Source organism: Sinocyclocheilus anshuiensis, unplaced genomic scaffold (genome assembly GCF_001515605.1).
Source record: "Sinocyclocheilus anshuiensis isolate Anshui unplaced genomic scaffold, SAMN03320099.WGS_v1.1 scaffold3378, whole genome shotgun sequence".
In the NCBI taxonomy this organism is placed as follows: domain Eukaryota; kingdom Metazoa; phylum Chordata; class Actinopteri; order Cypriniformes; family Cyprinidae; genus Sinocyclocheilus; species Sinocyclocheilus anshuiensis.
Window position 1 is genome coordinate 193451 of NW_015540832.1, and position 20356 is coordinate 213806.

The 20356-nt window shown below is 39.6% G+C and overlaps 1 protein-coding gene across 3 annotated transcripts in view; it reads right to left on the reverse strand.

Moving 5' to 3' along the window:
- Positions 1-20356, reverse strand: part of LOC107687359 (signal-induced proliferation-associated 1-like protein 3) — a 105940-nt gene that overhangs the window by 23255 nt on the left and 62329 nt on the right. For all 3 annotated transcript variants that reach the window (XM_016484643.1, XM_016484641.1, XM_016484642.1), the window contains 5 exons: positions 10403-11992; positions 5404-5534; positions 3343-3531; positions 3023-3197; positions 2097-2200 (listed from right to left, as the gene is read on the reverse strand). In XM_016484643.1, coding sequence (XP_016340129.1) covers positions 2097-2200; positions 3023-3197; positions 3343-3531; positions 5404-5534; positions 10403-11771 — 1968 coding nt within the window. In that variant the 5' untranslated portion in view covers positions 11772-11992. The remainder of the gene's footprint in view (positions 1-2096; positions 2201-3022; positions 3198-3342; positions 3532-5403; positions 5535-10402; positions 11993-20356) is intronic.

Consider the following 20356-nt stretch of genomic DNA (forward strand, 5'->3'; position numbering starts at 1 on the left):
CACCTAATTACTGTTTTTACTGCATTTTGATTAAATAAATGCAGTCTTGGTGATTATGATTGATTTCTTTCAAATCAGCTTCTTTCAAATTTTTTAATAGTAGTGTATATTTCAAATCAGTCATACAATGGTAATGGGAATTCTTAAATGTTAATATGTAAAGTTTAAAAAAATAAATAAATGCAAAAGCATTAATCACTTACACACCTACAGCTGAATTAAAGCTGAAACAGACAAAACATTTAAATAGAGTCTGTATGTTCAGTGGTTCAGAATGAATTAAGTGCAGAAGTTTAATAACTAAGGGTTAGTAGTTTAGTTTAAACCCTAACCAGAATGTTTTAGGAATATCAATACAGTGGTGCCTGGCGTACAATGCAAAAAGACATCTGAAAGCATTCAGGAGTGCCATTCTCTGTTCTTATGTATGGAGTTGATTTGTCCATTCCAATCTGTGATCAGGGCAACATGCTCTGTGAGTTACATGGACTCATTTGAACTCTAGGAGATCTACTAAGAGAGTCGACAGCAGAGATGCTGAGAACCGATGTTTAAAACTGCAGTTAATCTACATTTAAAAATAGACCGTGAAATTAGGAGCATCTCTATGTCTCTGTGTGAAAGACTGGCCTCCAATCTGAGTCAGAGCAATAGAGGCTGCCCACCCGTTCACAACAGAGTGAGGGCATCGGTTATATAAGCTATCTTACATTTCAACAACACACAAAGGAAAAACCATGGAAACACTAGTCTTTCTTGAATGCTGACATGGCCCTCCCTTTAATGAGTTCTGAGGGGGGACACTCCTGTACCCTGAAATTATTCTACAGCCTGACATCCCTTTCTACCTCACCGTAATCACTACAACACACTCCATGTTTAGTGTGTGCGCATTAATAAGAGAGAGAATTACCTGACAGATAAACACTGCCCTCTGCAGCTCATCTGAGAGCGAGCAGATCAGATGAATTTGAAGTTGTCTAATTTTTGCATAACCAAATGGTGCTGCAAAAAGAATAATTTTGAAATATTCTATTTATATTAAATTATATTATACAAATAATATACGTTATATATATTATTTTCTCCCTTTACAGAAGTAGTTTTCTTTGCTGCTGATATAACCATATATATATATATATATATAACCAAAAATAAAGCAAAATATTACTTTAAAAAATGTTTTAAATATGTTTCATCCCAATCCCCACTGAACCTACAGTGCAAATATCAACAGATAAATAATTATAGTAATAATAATATTAATGAATTTTATTTGTAATGTTCCTTTCTTATATTCAGAGTACTACAAAACTGTACAAAAAACTAAGTAAAATAATACATAATACCTGATACATAAATAACAATAACAACAATGATTAACAATTAAAAAGTTACTAAAAAGACATGTTTTTATCTAAAAATTAGACAAAAAAGTCTTTCCCTACATTTCCCACTTAATACTTTATTTCACTCAGATGCACATCTCACTATGCAAGTTAAACATGCAGATGGCAATTCAGGTTGTCTTCATGTGTGTTTTCAATGAATGTTTTCATTGCAAAAAGCCGTCGACGCATATGCATGCACATGAAACTTCCTGGGGGCAGAAGATGCCACATTACTGGATCGTAATCAACAGTATGGAAATCACTAGAAAACCACACCCTGCCCCTTTTCATATGCCAGTGCATATAAAAACAGCGGGAGAACTTGACAATAACGAACCGAAAAAGAAAGAGCGAGAGCAATTCCTTCATAACCACATGTAACAAAAAATACAGACTCTGAAAGTGGATGTCCAGAAGCTTGTGCTGGATGAAAAAAGAGCTGCTGAATTTCCACTGGATTTACTGCAGCCACTCTATAAACTTTACTACCATTCCAGATGTTTCTTTGCAAACTGGGTCTGCCACATGCAGTACCCACCACAAACACACTGCTGAATATGAGCAAAGAAAATGAATAGCATGTAAACAATATGCAAGACATTCTGGGAGTCTGTCCAGGTGAGAGAGAGGGGGAGGGTTGTGTCAGGATAAGTTGGGTCATGTCGGTTCTATACAGGCTCTTGGATGTACTGATGTTTGTCTTACCTGTTGAGGATTGCTGGGCATGTATGGAAGCATGGTGGACACGTGAAACATGATCTCATAGTCCTGATAGGTTGTATACAGGGAGTGTGTTCCAGTTGAGTCCGCTGTTAAACATACACATGCATATTAATGATTATAAAGACAATGTACAGTGACAATGTCAATGTACCACACTGGAATTATGGTATAAAAATGATAATTTAACCCCCAAATTAAAATTAATGTGTGTGTGTGTGTACATATCATCATCTAAAATCATGCTGGAGAACATGACCATCAGGTTTTACTCAAAAGTTCATGCAGCTCAAGTGCTGCTGTCGTTAAAGCAAAAGGAGGACAAACCATACCAAATTATGAAATTATTTAATTGTATTATGTTAATTCAACCTTTCACTTAAATTGTCATGCTTATAATATCATTTGTAATAAAAACTAACAATTATATCAGAAAAATGCAAAAGAAAAGCCTTTTAGTTATCTTTTGGACACTAATACTAAATTACACCATATAGCGTCTATCAAGATGTTCCTACATGATTTTGGATATAGAGTGTGTGTAAACAACAGCGGTGCTTTTATTGATTCCAGTTTCAATTACACTCTCATGTATGAGCATTCAAAATGTTGTTAAACAAAATTTCTGTGTGTAATTTCTGTGCTACCAAATGGAATTACAGTCTGTTTGTTTGAGCCATCCTGAGCAAGATTTTATATTTCACTGTGAATTCATGGAGCTACCCAGTGTGACGCCTCAATTATAAACCAAGAGACCGTCAAAATGTATTTACACACTATGCTTTTGATGGTCGCGGTGGGTTTGGACAAGAACTCTGATTAACATGGAAGAGATGCGATTTATCGCTTGACACTTTATCGTGCTGTGCCTTTTTAGGACACGTGTAAGAGACACAGAAAGTCTTGCTCACTTTTGGTGTCTAGCTGGGCAGCATATTTGTTGAAACCCTTCAGACACACAGTTTCTCCCAGCAGCTCCAGGAAGGCAGTGAAGGCTGGCGTAGCCTCTTCATTGTTGTACATCTCCTCCTCCGTGCTCTGTCCTGCTCGACACAGCAGGATGCCCACTTTGTGTTTCTGACTAAGCTGTAAAGACGCACACAGTGACAGAGTCAGACATACTAATATGAGGAACACTGCAATTGTTCATTTTTGGGTAATTATTAAAGATGAAAACTTGACTTTCATCTCTCAGGAAGTAGTGTGTCATCAAGTGTCATCATTTACTCACCCCCTGCTCATCCAGTTTAAGAAGCTGCTCTGTGACCTTTGGCGTGCTGAGAGCCAATCGCAGACAGGACACGCTGAGTTCTGGGAGCACATACTCCAGAACCTCCTTTAAAGGCAAACCACGAACCGTTCCGTGCTTTGCTGTGGACAGAATCGAGTCCTCCAGGATCGCTCCTCGTAACGTGACCAGCTGCAGCAGCCACAGGAAACCATGTGGGGAGACGCACACAGACACACACACACATCAAATACCATCATATGACTGCCCAAATATCTTCTGAGAGCATGTGACAGAGCATGAGAATGATTATGAATAGCTGAAAAATTATGTCCAGAAGTGCCCACTGTGTGGCATCCTTTCCCCACTGCTTCCGGATTCATCGCCTTGCAGCACAACCTCCGTCACAACCTCACACATGCTGATGCTAAAGCCATTAGCTACTGTAAAATTAGTACAAACAGGTGGAAACGCTGGAATACTTAAAATATTTTGTTTTTGAGGCTTGCGTTTCTGGTTTCTTGTGCCATTTGTCATACATCTGAAGACGTCATATGACTGGTCACATGGACAGCCACCCATTCAATCATTTAACTCGAACCTCTGACCAAAATAACGCTGTTGAATCAAGTTTGCACATGTTCAAGGCACTTTCGAAATGAGTTATGATCACATCTATAGCGAGAATAATGACTGTGTGAATGTGAATGAACTGAAGACGCTGCATTGTTCAGAGCGGGTGAGTTTGATGTGTCCAGGCAGCCATGTAATCTTACTAAACCCAGCAGAGCAGCAGTCATACCAGTACAGCTCAGCACTTTTCAAACACACCATTATTAAGCAAAAATGACTGTATGGTCTTTATAGCAATGTCTTGCACGCAAGGCACAAAACATGCTCAGAATTTATTTTCAACTCCAGTGTAACTACAGCGTAAAAAACAGGAGATTTGATGAGACAGATTCGTAAACATGACATGAACTAGTGTCATCCTCCTATATGTGAATGAAAATGGCATAGATGCAAAAAGAAGGCCAAAGTTCTCAAAATGATTTTATTAATTTTTACAATGTCTCGCATAACCTTTAATGTTTTTAAAGCAACAAATCAAGTACAAATTGTCTCAGGATCTCTACATTGTTCCCTACTATGCCTATAAATAAAAGCATTAGCCCAAAAGGCCAACTGAGGGTTCCATCAAAAAGCACAAACCTCTCTCAAGTCACATTGTTAAGCCTACCAGAAACGGTTTTATCAGATTTAATCAGATCGCAGTGAGAACAGACAACAAAAATTTCACGCTCAAAAAGATGGATTAAAGTGGCCAGAGAAGCCCACGGACAACTATGCTTTTTTGTGGGTAAATGAATAATTTTGTCATGGGAGCTGAGCCCCAGTCTGATCCAGGTTTAATTCATTTAATTTGCACAAATATCTGTAGCTATGTTTCCATCACCCTGTTTTAATGCTCATTTTGAAGCATCGCATCAGAAACGAGTAATGGAAATGCCAAGATTGGGGGAAAAAATCCCTTACTTGGCAAAAAAAAAAACGCTCGCTTGAGGTGGTTTTTGTCTTGTCCGAAAAAGGGTTAATGCGAATAATGGGAGATGGAAATGCATTTGCCGAAAATTTTTTAAAAATCGTGACTTTGTTCAATGGGATGGCATAACCTGACTAACCAGTGGACCGATCTTGTTGAACAGCATCTGAATTGTTGTTATGGTCATTCTTAAATGACCAAGCAGAGTCTGTCATCAAAGTATTGATGAAGTCAGAACTGCGTTCCCGAAACAGCAGGCATCCACTAAAGCAATGGCCGCATTCATTGTGTTTCGTCTGCTCGCTTGGACGAACAAGTCATTTAAATTATTATATTCAGTGGCTTCTCCCACTTTTCTTAGTGATATTTAGTGCCAGTTTATCATGAAGTGATGATTTTGTTCTCTTTGACTCGTCGGATGGAAACGGTGCTTATTCGCAAATGTTTTATGCAACATTCTAATTTTGTGCACAAGTTAAATTCACAACTTTAGATGGAAACCCGGCTTGTGTCATACACACCTCACTGGTGCGAAAGATGATGCGGTACTGGTACTGGTCCTTTAAATCTTTGGTATCATCCAGTTTCTCTCTTCGAATGCTCAGAGCCACGGGCCCCAGCTTCTCATCGGTACCAAAGTAGTTCCAGTGCTCTGTAGGGGAGAGAAAGGGAGATGGATGAATGAAAGCAGAGAGAGGATATAAAAAAGACAGATTAATGCCATTAATACAGACAATGGGAATATAGAAGAGAAGAAAATAATTAATGAGGTGAAGACAATAGATAGGAGAAAAGTGGAAGTCGATATGAAGGATGAGAGATGGAGGGAAGGACACAGGGGACAAAGGAGGGGTTTGTAAGAGAACCCTACAAATCTAGGCCACGGTGGCTATAGAACTTCCTGTAGGAGCATTCAAATCTAATAGAAAACCATAGAAAAAGCCACTAATACAATACTGGACATGCTTTTGAGAATGAAGGAAGTTATTATTCTCCTGTGTTTCCTACAGTTTTTGCAGTGGAGGATATAGACTTCAAAAATGTGAACTTGCTAATTTAAGTTTCAATAACCTTTTGGTTTGGAATTTTATCATTGCTTTCAAAAGATAAACATAACACAAGTAGCAATTCTCGGTTCTTTTCCAGTTGCACATAGCACATGTGGTTTGTGCGTGAAAGAGTAATCAGTGACTCACTGAGGAAGTGATTCAAGTCCATGATTCAGGTGGATGACTCCTGTGGTCATTTTGGCCTGATTTGAATACTGTTTCAAAAAGGACCACACTAATCATGCAATTCATCCATAAAATGGACTGCATGTTGTACTGTTTGTTTATTTTTTTGCATGAAAAACAACACAACAATTTTTTTTTTTGCTATATTTGACTATATGATTTACTGCATCTGATTAAAGCAGGGTTCAAAAATACCACATAGGAAGAGGCATGCGAATGTGATATCTTTGAATTTTCCAGTCTTAATTTCTTGTTGGCATTTGGACTGTTTCCTTAATCTGTCATCCAGTTTTTCTCAGCACAGGATATGAATTTGGTTGTTTTGTGAGGATACTGAAAGCTCAGGAAACTTGAGTTGAGAGAATTATAAGTCTCAGGAGCATGCAGATATGGGCTTTTTAATAACGCAGCAAAGATTTTGATACTACGCAGAGTGTTGCCCTTCCTGACCGAGGAATGCCAAGTCAGTACCGTTATACGGCTGGCACTCCAACACAAATCTACGCACACTGCTTCAGTGACTCACTGATAAAACAGGTATTTCAAACAAGGTGCCGCAATTCTGGAAAATTAAGTAAACGGATAGAAGTAATTGAGAAGTAATTGGAAAAATACCTTGGTGGCTTGGAATCCTTACTCATTAAGTTAAACATTTAACACTTAAATGAGAAAAAACAGACCACAATGAAAAGCATGGCTTAAAGGTGAAAAGTGTAATTAAAAAAATTAAAATACTTTCTTCTTTCCCAGCTTACAAGCAAGGGAGTTGCAAGTAAGTAAGCCAATAATAGGTTGATTCTCCCGACAGGTATAAAGACTGTGGCGCTATCAAAATATCCCAATTAACCAAGTATCTCAACCAGCCTAATGCCGCAACATAAGCTATTGAAGAAATGAAAAAAATGCACAACAATTATTTTTGTGTCTGCTTTTAATGCTACTTGTGGTGCAAAAATTACACACTTCACCTTCAAGAACTTCTACATGGGACATTTTTAATTGCACCCATATCCCCATGTTAAGATGGCTAAGTTAAGTTTTAAAGGGGTCATATGATGCGATTTCAATTTTTCCTTTCTCTTTGGAGTGTTACAAGCTCTTGGTGCATAAAGAAGATCTGTAAAGTTGCAAAGACTAAAGTCTCAAATCCAAAGAGATATTCTTTATAAAAGTTAAGAGTCAACCGCGCCTACCTAAAATGGCTTGTTCTAACACGTCCCCACATGTCTACGTCACGATGCGGGGAGATTTGCATAACGCCGCCCAAATGTTCACGCAAAGAAAGAAGGCGTAACTTTTATTCTCGCTGTAGTATTGTTGCTGCCGCCATGTCGTGAAGACGCTGTGTTTCGTTGTGAAAACGAAACTACTTTGTTTGGCCTTCCAAAAGAGGACGATATCCGCTTCGTCATGCCTAGAGCTGATCTGTGCTGGTCGCTGAGGAAATACATCAACTTCGCGCTGTGGATCGCCGGATCGGCTTTCACCGTGGACGAAGCGGAGTCCAGCCCGGGGTCGTCACATGTGGTTGCCGCAAGCTCACTCTAGCAATGTGCGGCCTGAAAGCGAAACTACTTTGTTTGATCTTCCAAAAGAGGACACAACTAGAAATCAGTGGTTAAGTTGTATTTACAACACTGTTCCAGAACCCTTCAACCCAATACACAAAATAATGTTCTTTTTAGCAACATCATATGACCACTTTGAGTTATTAACTTGTAAGTTAAGTTCTAAATATATAAACCAGTCTGCATGCCCTTTCTGGTCAACGAAAATTTGGATGACAGAGATTACTTCTGGAATGGTAACCTTTATCTCACCAACTCCATTAAATAAACACAGACAACTAATTAGAGCATTCAGATAACCTCACGTCTGCAAGGATTTATCTAATGCGGCTAAGAGGTGATAAAACATGGTATTTTTAGACATTGTGTTTTTTTTTTTATAACATTGGCATTTTAGAAAGCAAGACCTTTAGCGAGATTAACATTTGGGAGGCAGATGTGTGGCAGGGGTGCAGCTTCAGCTCCAGTTTGTGCTTCTATTGGCTAATAGCGAGAAGCATTGATAATTGTGGCATGCTTTGATAATCTCTTCCAAAGGAAGAACTGAAGGTAGAACTTGGGTTTACAGAATTTATTAAATGTTTAAATCCCAAAGACCTGTCCTGTTATGACACTAAATGAAGTGAAACCATTAAATACAGGAGTATAATTGAGAGTGGGGAAGATACAATCAGAGGTCAGAGTCACCTCAATGAGGCACTGCATTGAACAAAAATGAGGTAAACCACACAAGACAGATTGAAACTGATCCCGTAAAGACACTGGGGTTCAAATGCCATCCAATTATGATATTCTGATATAGGGCTGTCATGATTCCTTGATTCAATTAGAGTACTCGATTATAAAAAAATCCTTGATTGCATTTTGCCCATGTCGAGTAACCGGCAAAATACTGGAAGTGGTGCATTCCACGGACGAGAATCCATGAAACTCATTAGACCATTTTCCAAGGATGCATGATATATTAAACTCATTTAAAAATCATAATAAAGCATAATACTACTGTGAATTCGCAAACGCTATGATTCAATTAAATAAATATATGTGATGCAGGTTTAATATAAGCGCTGTAATTATTTACATGCGTGTAGGTTACAAACATGCGTGTCAGAGTGACTCACAGTAAATGCTGCTCCACACGAACTGTTATCATTTACATGTGTGGAGCGTCTCAAACTCTGCATATTATAACATTCATCTGGGAACACAACATGCACCATTTCATCAGATTTGTAAGGTAAATAATTTAGAAACCCAAGCAGACACAGGAGAATACATCAATATCTTTCTAAATATGCTAACAGTTCATCGTAACTTCAGAATAAAAGTTCAAACCCTCACTCTGAGTTTGCACATTTTGATGTCCACATATTCAAGAAATTACAGTGTCCGTACCATTTCTGTCTTAAAGAAATAGCCAAATATTAAAGATTAAATGGACATTTGAATTAAATGTTTAGTATTAAACAAGGATTAGATCGCGCAGTAAAGTGTAAAAACAATTGTCAGGCCGTTGGTGTCCTCTGCAGGCCTTTGATATAATGCATAATGTACGTTAGTTCAATTGTTTACAACACATTAGAGCCCTGCACGGGCCTCACCCTGGCCCGAGATGATCAGACCCTAGCCCGGCCCATGTCCGACAGCTTAACAGAATTACCGGCCCGAGTCTGACCCGAGCCTGTCTTTTTTTTCTCCTTCTCCCAAAACAGCTTATACTACTGTTCCAGCTATTATAATAGTTCAGTTTTGTATGTAATGGCAAAGAGATTATATTTCGTTCCGTTTAAAGTTAATTTAGAAAAACGTTTGGAGCAATTTTTATTTGTTAAATATAAGTTTTTGTTTTTTTTAAAGTAACAACCAAGCAGCCAGAGGCAGACAGTGAGCATATGTTTGATCAATTTAGCCTTCTCAAATCATCACGACTTGCCTAAAATAAAATCTATAGATATAAAACAGTTCAAACATATAACAATGTTTAAACGTTAAACCTAGATAAATGTGCGTTATATCCAATATTTTGTGCGGAGAGTGGAAGCTGAAGAACGCTTTGCAGGACATGGAGGCGCCAGCATTTTGCATTTTTTTCAGTGAATACGCCGTCATTTTTGCTCATAAAGGTAAGAGTAATACATCATTCGTAACTGTAAAGGGTCTACTTTTATGATATTTTATAATAGTGCTTTTATAATTTTAAAATATAAAGCAAAAAGTATAAATGTAAGAGTAATACATCATTCTAAACTGTAAAGGGTTTACTTTTATTTGTGTGCACTCACAATATCAACAAAACGTTGTGCTTTTATAAAATAAAGAAAACAAACATTATGCGCTTTCTGCCGTCTCGTCTTTGGTTCATTTGAAAAATGAACCAAAACTCAGCGAATACACGCCTCACAGACATGATAAATATATGTATAGAAAGCTTTAAATTACTACTTAAAGGAACGTTTGCCAGTGCTTTGTGGCAAGCTTAAGTAAAACAGGCCCGAGGCCCGGCCCGCGTCTGAACTATGACGTGAAAAAGGGGGTGTAAAAAATTAGCTATAATTATCCGATTACTCGATTAATCATCAGAATAATCCACCGATTACTTGATTACCAAAATAATTGTTAGTGACAGCCCTATTCTGATGCATTGTATATTCTGATATATGTAGTCAAACTGACAAAAATTAATAACTTACAAACAGGGAACATCATCAATGTCCTACCTTTCCCATAGAAGTGCTCATGGTAGTATCTGGCACCCAGGTCAACGTGCTCGATGCAGTGTAGCTGCAGTCTCTCTAACCTGGTGGCTTGAACCTCTGGCGGCACTTCCAGTTTGGACACACTGGCATTACTGCAGCGTGGACGAAGCCGGTTCTCCACGATGCCAGCCTCTCCCCGCTCCGCCCATGAGCTCAGAAAGCTGACATTCCGTTCCCTGTAGCTTCCGGTCTCATTGATGAAGTGTGGGCAGCTCAGCAACAGCTGGTGCTGAGAGTTGGCATTAACGCTAGCTGAACCACCCTGCTCTGAATGTTCCAGTGCTGTGGTTGATCCTTCCGATAGGTCCCTGACACTGAGGTCATCAGTGCTGGAGAAGCTGGGCTCCACTCCCCCCAGAGCAATAGCTCTGGAAACTGCCAAAGAAACAGCAGCCGAAGAAGCAGCTGAAGCTCCGGTGGCTGTGTTTCGCCGCTGGGCAGCGTAGCTGCGACGAGCTGCTGCCTCGTGCAAGTCAAACAGAACGCTCTGAGCGTCAAAGTGGGCAAAACTCCGCACACATACCCAGGGTTTGGAAGACAATGTCTCAGGGGGTCGTATGTCATCCGAGTCGCCTCGTGGAGTCTCTGTTTCTCCCCGGCTGGAGCTGCGGAGTTTGCGGAATAAGGAGGAGGTACCAAGAGATGACTCTGTGCCACCACTCTTTTTGCGTACACGATTCTCTGGGCGGTCATCAGGCCGTGGAGTCGACAAGAAGGCGTGTGAAGTGGGTCCCTCTAAAGAAGCACCAAGCAGCTCTCCAAGCTTTGCAGGGGCTGTGCTACGCTGGTCTGGTCGCTCCTGTTGAAACTGGCTGAGCATGTCAAAGAAGCTTTGCTCAGACACTGCCTGTACATTGATGGAAGAAGTACTGCCATATTCCCGAAACAAATGGCCTTCGACCTCTGTTTCATCTTGTTCACTCAATGTTATCTCGCTGTTGGAGCGCTGTCGGAGTGGAGCGAATCCAGTTGTCCGAAACCTCGGTGGTGTGCCTGGAGCCCTCGTTAGACCTGATTCAAGGAAGTCACCGTCCCTGGTACCTCGCTGTGGTAACCTGGTCACACCTCCACGAGTAAGTCCATCCTCGCTGTTGAGGTCATCCGGATGACTGCCCTGGCCATTCTCAAGCAGCGATTCTCGTGAAAGTGCCCTGCGAGGAGGCCACTCGGCAATTCGAGCTCGAACCCCCATTTTGGGCACGGAGACACGGGACGGGGCTGGATCGCCCACGGAAGAGTGGCCATTATGAAGGGGTAGACGGAGGTGGGGTGGAGGAAGAGGTTGAGAGAGAGGGGTGGCACACACCCCTGTGTCTCTGTACATGTTCATGGAGCCCACTGTAGTCTCAGGGCCAAAAAGGAGGGCAGGGGTCGTAGGGGAGAGAGCATCCTGGATCGATACTGCTGGTGTTCAGTGAGAAGGAGAGATGGACAAGCTCCACGCTACTGTTGCTTCCTCCTCCCACACTCATTTCTTTGGTAGGAAAGGACTCACCTTTCCTAATCCTTCTGGACCAATCTGGAAGCTCAAAGGCCACTTAAATCACAGACCTGCAAAAAGGCAAGAAACAAAGAGACATTTGGTATTATATATTTCATCCGGTTACTTATTTTCAACTTTTAAAAAACATTCAGTTGTGCTTTTCTTTTGGGTTTGGGATCTTTTTCCTTTCCTTACACTTACTCTAAGCACTCTAGAGCCCCTACTTCCCGTAAACCTTCTTCCCTAATATTGTGATGTTTATTTTGCTCAAGGGATGAGCAGTTTTGAGAACAAAATGCAGAGAAAAGCTGACTGAAACTAAAATGAGAAAAGAGGTGTAGGATGAAAAAGAGAGACAAGAAAAAAAAACAGGCTGGGAGGAGAGAGAAGAAGTGAGGTGAGAGGATTTCAGATGTGGATTTCTCACACTCTTCTGAGGCTAATCTCTATTCCTCTTCCTGGCAGAAATTCTGTATTAAAGCCACAAATATCACTTTGCTAAGCACCACAAACTCATCTCTCCTCTCGTATCCATCTTGCAGTGTCTCTATACTGTTGGTATATAATGATGCACTGTGTAAATATACAGCATTTACCAAAACCTCTAAGCGAACAACTATAACACCTAGTTGTACACGCTAACCTAGCAGCTGGCCCTTCAATATTGTTGTGTGATCTTGATTTTGGATGTAAAGGAGCAAACCCAAAATCTGAAAATGTTAAAGAGCAGATGAAGGTGTTTATTAGTAAAGGAAGTATTACGCCAACTGACAAGAGTGATGCTTATACCACGCCTACTGCTATATGAATACACACCATGCTTCTCCGTCAGGTGCAGACAGTTTTAGCAGCCATGAAAACCATGACATGTATGACAGATGGAGTCGTTGGGTCAGCAAGGTAAAGCATCCCATTACCTGAGAGATAGCTGACTTAGAAAGTAAGATTAAGATTCTGCCCACATTCAGCTGCATACAAAAGGTTACATATCAAGGACTCTGTGCTGGATTACTGATGGGATCTGCGGAGTGTATAATGAGGTGGACTGTTTTACAGGCTTAACGGAGAATGGTGAAGCATAGGATTGTAATACACTCTAGATTTTGAATGAGACACTCAAACTTTGTGACAGAGAGAAAAGCCCCTCAAATCTCTGGGTCTCTCCACATGCTTCATCCCTTGCTGTGAACAAAAGACAAAACAAAACTGACAGAAAGTCAAAGCAACACCTGTTCCTCTGTGTAACTTCACGTTATCTCCCTTTTTCCTTTTTCTCCCCATCTCTATCTATTAGTCGCACTCCATCCATGCAAATATTAGATTACACATCCACAGCTTGTCTCTCTATTTGTGATAAGGGGGCTACAGACAGTAATGGCGATGTATGATACATCTGTCCAAACATCAACAGGGTTCATTTGAATCCCATTGTTACTGTTATCTGTGTACAGGCCAAAACACAGCATGCTATAAGTCAAAGATTAATGTCATCTACAAGAATTTTCTCATATCACATATCTCTCTGAGGCTCAATCCCACCCCAAAATCCATCCCTTCAGGCAGAGGTTCTCCAATACTCTTCATTTCAAGGTCAGTCTCAGTTTAAGACATGAATGTAAAACTGACAGAAAGTCAAAGGACAAGACAAACACAAAAAGACAGGATACTAGGCAGAGGCAGAAGCAGAGCAAACAGAGGAGCTGGAAGAGAGGAAACCTGACAGGCTTTGTGGTGAAGGAATCCAGGCAGGAGAGCGAGAGGGAATCTGAGTCCCAGTGACTCGCTTTAATATGAAAGTCAGATTGAATCAGGCTTCACTGTAGCTCAATGACTATGAAAAGCCACTCAGCAACGCCTGTTCCTCTGTGTAACTTCACGTTATCTCCCTTTTTATTGTCTCTCCCCATCTCTATCTATTAGTCGCACTCCATCCATGCAAATATTAGATTACACATCCACAGCTTGTCTCTCTATTTGTGATAAGGGGGCTACAGACAGTAATGGCGATGTATGATACATCTGTCCAAACATCAACAGGGTTCATTTGAATCCCATTGTTACTGTTATCTGTGTACAGGCCAAAACACAGCATGCTATAAGTCAAAGATTAATGTCATCTACAAGAATTTTCTCATATCACATATCTCTCTGAGGCTCAATCCCACCCCAAAATCCATCCCTTCAGGCAGAGGTTCTCCAATACTCTTCATTTCAAGGTCAGTCTCAGTTTAAGACATGAATGTCTACTGTCAGCATAGGCAGCTACCACCTAATAGTGGTGGGGGAAAAAATCGATACAGCATAGTATCGCGATATTTTCAGCAGCAATACTGTATCGATACACAGATGCCAAGTATCGATCTTTTATTATACTATTTGGTAGAATAATAAAATCAATTTCTTTACAGCCCACTAGATGGTGGTGTTGAGTTTTCTTCTGGTGAGGTCAGCTGGGTCACCTTCAGCATGCAGTAAGTTGGTAAAATAAAGATGGCGCCATCGCAGAAAGTTATCAGAAAAGCCCTGTCCACGTTTAAATCGGATGTAAGACTATGTTCTATTTATTTTAAATTTAACAGTAATTTACTTTCAAATGCTGAAGGGTCTGCACAACACTTTTGTACAAGTTCAAGTTGCATTGTTCAAAATTACATTTTACATTTAATTAAGGTGGACTAGATTAGACTGCAATACAAATAATTGAGTTTGCCAGGTGCATACAACATTTATGACAGGTTTTCATGAAATTGTTGGTCAGTTTGTCTGCTTGACAATCCCATTTTGCACTGCAGCAATAAAATTGAAATGAGATAAACAAACTGAGAAATGTTTCTTTTTAGTTAAAACATATGTTGCCAAAGATTTCCTTTGGGGACATAATTTGAAGTTGGAAAAAGGTAATAAATTCCAATATATCGCAGAAAATCACAATATATTTAAAATCACAATAATATTGTATCGTGACACAAGTATCCTGATAATATTGTATCGTGAGGCCTCTGGTGATTGCCACCCCTACCACCTAAGGCATCATCCTAAGTAGTACAGAACCTCACTGACTGATTTGGAACGCTCTACATGGGCAACAACAAGCATGCCACAGATAAATATCGTTCTTCACAGGGGATTATGTTCATTTGACCCGTCGCAGGGAGTTTGATTGGCAGGCAATCTGACCAATCATAACATAATTTTTGTCCAACAAACAAACCAGACAGAAGAGTAGATAAACGTTGGCAGACCTGAACTTGAAAAAAGTTTTTCGTGTTTCGGGTCTTTCTGCAGTTAAAACAAGATACCTTCTGATGTTCATTCATGTTTATTTTGCGGTATAAATAGTAAAGAGGAAGAGATGAGGCGGTACAGCGATCTGTCATGACACAAAGAGCCACAAAATTGGGCTGCACGATATTGGAAAAAACTGTTTTTCTGCGATATATATTGCAATATGAAGAAAAAAAAAAATCACCGGATGACTTGAATAGTTCTATTTGGGAAAAAAAAATCAATCATTGGGGTGATTTTATAGGCGAGTAAAACAGTATAGAAAATAAACAAATTACAAGCATAGATAAATATAATAGAACAAAGATACAAATGAAATGAACATTGCTTTACTTTTTTCAGGTAAGTCTAACAGTTTTTAGGTACAGAAATTGAATAATCAAATGTAAAATAACACTGCAAAGTCTTCACTGTATAAATTAAATCTAATAAATCTGTGTTAAAGCTACCAAATTTTCTCACACATCCATTTTCTTTCTCAATTGGGCTGCACGATATTGGAAAAAAATGTTTTTCTGCGATATATATTGCAATATGAAGAAAACAAAAATCACCGGATGACTTGAATAGTTCTATTTGGGAAAAAAAAATCAATCATTGGGGTGATTTTATAGGCGAGTAAAACAGTATAGAAAATAAACAAATTACAAGCATAGATAAATATAATAGAACAAAGATACAAATGAAATGAACATTGCTTTACTTTTTTTCAGGTAAGTCTAACAGTATTCAGGTACAGAAATTGAATAATCAAATGTAAAATAACACTGCAAAGTCTTCACTGTATAAATTAAATCTAATAAATCTGTTAAAGCTACAAAATTTTCTCACACATCCATTTTCTTTCTTAATTCTTTACCTTCACCTAAGCCATAAGCAACTGTGTTTACAAGGATACTTGCAGAGACATGCATTTTGACAATTTTGCACGTATGTGTCATTAATAGACCCACGTGAACGGAATTCCTAGTTCACGTGCATCTGCATGGCTCTCACTGTGTCTACACTGGACGCGAGCGGCGCGACGCGACAAAATACGATGAACCCATTATAATCAGTGATGCTGTCTACACTGGATGCAGTGCGGCACAACACGACAAATCTGAAGAGAAGGCTCCAGTTCCCGGATGTCATTTGTCACGTCCAGACTTTAGCTTTAGACTTTAGCAGCGCGACACGACAGATGTTGTGTCCGGTGACACGGGTGACACGGTGGAGCAAAGAAAACGATCAGTATAAATATAACGGTCAGTATACTAAACATTGCACATCTCGGATGCGCACATTGCGATATCGATGCTGAAACGATATATCGTGCAGCCCTACACAAAATGGTATTTATTGTTTGAATTTCTTAAAAAAATGACAAAATTTGAAAGTTGACACTTTGTTTCATAGCAGAAGTAACCTGCTCTGTCTTGTCTGTCGGCGCATTGTCAGTTTCCTCTTTGCTCCGCGATGTATTTTTCACTGAGTGAGAACATAATGTGTGGCGCAAGAGTGGAATGACATGCAGGCACAGAGTAGAGGTCTTCTCAGGTCCTAAAATCTGTACCAGACAGTCCTGCTGACTGATTTGGTCACTTCTCTATTACTTTCATTTATTTATTTATTTACATATTTATTATTACTTTATATTATTGCCTGCCTGCTGGAGTTATTTGTGAGTTTGTCTTTCAGTTGTGACCTGTGGATTGGAAAAATAAACGTGATAGCTCAATAAAAATGAAATTAATAGCCCAATAAATCATTGAATCACTAGTCTTGTCTGCATCGCTATTCACCTCATCTCCAGCAAAGGTCTTCAGCACATAAAAAGAAAAGCCCTGCATCAACACACAGTGTAATGAAGCGAGTGGCTTTTCCTGATGGATCTCATATCTATAAGATGGATTTCTGTGTACGAGATTATTGGGTCCATTTGGAAAAAGCACAATTATTTTAAATTACCTGAGGCCACTAATACTGAACCCAACCCGTGTCCGGGGCACTCTTCGACATTTTGGACCCAAAGCCTTTAGGGACGAACCTCGGGTTTTCACATCCAAGTAGACCTGTGAAAACCTTAAATACAGAGCATATATTTAATGAAATCCCACCCTGTGCAATTTGATATCACACTAAGCCATAAGTCCCTTTTTTCTTTCGATTACTCATGCAGCACTACTCTGAGCGCTCAGTGTTTTCATAGTAGACCGTTTTGTGCGTCTTTGCAGCAAAGCAGCAGCGGGGAAGATGAGCCTGTACGAGTCGTTTGCTCAGGCCACGGCTCTGGGAGACCTGCACACCTGCTTGATGATGGACATGAAGGCCTGTCAGGAGGATGATGTGAGGCTCCTATGCTACCTAACCCCCTCCATCTATTCAGAGGTAACCTCTCACACTCCAACACCATGTGCCTGCAACAGAGGCTTTCACAGCCTTGTTTAATAAATCTGTGTTAAAGCTACCAAATTTTCTCACACATCCATTTTCTTTCTCAATTATTTATCTTCACCTAAGCCTTCAGCAACTATGTTTACAAGGTTACTTGCGGAGACATTCATTTTGACAATTTTGCGCATATGTGTCATTAATAGACGCGGAAGTGAACAGAATTCAGTGTTCACGTGCATCTGCGTGGCTCTCACTGTCTCTACACTGACTGGACACGAGCGGCGCGGCGCGACAAAATACTATGAATCCATTATAATCAGAGATGCTGTCTACACTGACAAATCCCCGACAGAAAACTGCTGCTGCGTTCTATTTATGATGCACTGACTAACACACAGTTCAGATGATTTGCAAAGGTCGCTTTGTCACGTCCAGTGTAGACAGACTTTAGCTTTAGACTTTAGCAGCGCGACACGACAGATGTTGTGTCCGGTGACACGGTGTCTGTGCGTGAGCAAAGAAAACGATCAGTATAAATATAACGGTCAGTATACTAAACATTGCACATCTCGGATGCGCACATTGCGATATCGATGCTGAAACGATATATCGTGCAGCCCTACACAAGTGGACGACCTATAGTGGCATGTTTTAATAGTTTGACAGAGCCACTTTCTAATTTTTTGGACTTTATTTTAAGGCATCTAGTGACATCCCTTCCTAGCTATCTTAGAGATACCAGAGACTTTCTTCAATGTCTGTCAGTCATAAAAAATCTAGATGAAGACATTATACTTGTTACAATGGATGTGACCTCTTTATACACTAACATTCCCCATACTGAGGGCCTTTTGGCACTGAAATATTTTCTTGATCTACGCAGTGATGATGAAGGTCTGCCAACCAAATTTATTGTGGATATGGCTAAATTGGTCTTGACAAAGAATTATTTCCTCGTTGAGAACAAACTTTATCTACAAATTGAGGGTACAGCAATGGGTGCCACTATGGCCCCTGACTATGCAAACCTATATCTTGGTTACCTTGAAGATCAATATATCTTTAATAATAATCCTTTTATCAATAATTTGGTGTTGTTCAAAAGATATATTGATGACTATTTCATGCTATAACTAGTAAAGAAAAGATTCACGTCTTTAATTCACACTAAAGAGCCACAAAACGATATTTATTGTTTGAATTTGAAATTTTTTTGAAAAAGTTCGAGTTTGAAAAAAATGACAATATTTGAAATCGTGGACTTTGTTTCATACCAGAAGTAACCTGCTTTGTCTTGTCTGTCGGCATGTTGTAAAGTGTCCTCTTTGATCTGCAATGTATTTGTGACTCTGTGAGAACATGATGTGTGGCGTGACAGAGGCATGGCTTGTCGGACATAGCAACAGTAACTAAGGCAGGCAGTCTGTGCTAGGGCTGTGCGATATGGACAAAAAAAAACCTATCGCGATTTCTTTGATCAATTTTGCGACTAACATTCCCCATACTGAGGGCCTTTTGGCACTGAAATATTTTCTTGATCTACGCAGTGATGATGAAGGTCTGCCAACCAAATTTATTGTGGATATGGCTAAATTGGTCTTGACAAAGAATTATTTCCTCTTTGAGAACAAATTTTATCTACAAATTGAGGGTACAGCAATGGGTGCCACTATGGCCCCTGACTATGCAAACCTATATCTTGGTTATCTTGAAGATCAATATATCTTTAATAATAATCCTTTTATCAATAATTTGGTGTTGTTCAAAAGACATATTGATGACTGTTTCATCATCTACAAAGGTTCTGCTAGTGATTTTGAAGTTTTTTCCTTATATATGAATTGCCTTAGGTCATCCATTAAGTTACTAGATACTGCATTAGACAAAATTAGATCTTTGCCAGATGACACTAACTTGACCTCAAAAAATAATAAGTTTTCTTGTGTTTTGAGTCTAGAAATCAAAAAGGCAATCAATAATCATTGGCATATCATACAGAGTGATTGTGATTTGTCAGGCCTCTTCACTGATCCACCTCTCTTTGTTCACTCCAGGCCTCCAAATCTACGGGATAAATTGGTGCGTGCAGATACCTACATCCACAGTCCTGGGACCCTCTCTGATGCCCAGGGAAATTTTCCGTGTAAAGATTGTTGCTTGTTCTCATTATTTAAAATGCAATCATTTACACATCCACAAATGGGTAAATTCTACAAAATTAAACAATTGATCACATGTAAAACAACTCATGTGATATACATAATCATGTGTACTTGCCCTTTACTGTATGTTGGTAAAACAAAATGTGCATTGCGCACTAGAATTGTTGAACATATGAGTGCTATCAGGAGACAAGATCACACTTCTCTGTTTTTTTGTCATTTTGAGTCTGCAAAGCATTCTTTTTCTGATTTTAAATTCCTGGCCATTGAGAGGGTTCTCTCGCATAGGAGAGGTGGTATAACCGTGATTGTAACAAAGAGAGGCTTTTTGGATCTTTGAGTTGAAATCATTAGCCCCGACTGGATTAAATGAAAAGATGGATCTTGTATGTTTTTTGTAAAGGGAAACTGTTGGCATGACAATTATCCCTCATTGATTAAGACCAGCTGTCAACAATTTGCAATTGTGCCTATATAAAGGCGGACGTACACGGTACGATTTTTGCTGACTTACGAGCTCGCAGGCGATTTTTTTCTCTCGGGAGAAAATCGCAGATGCTCGCATGGTCGCGGCTCGTACCCTGTGAGAAGAATTACGGGCCGGTCCGC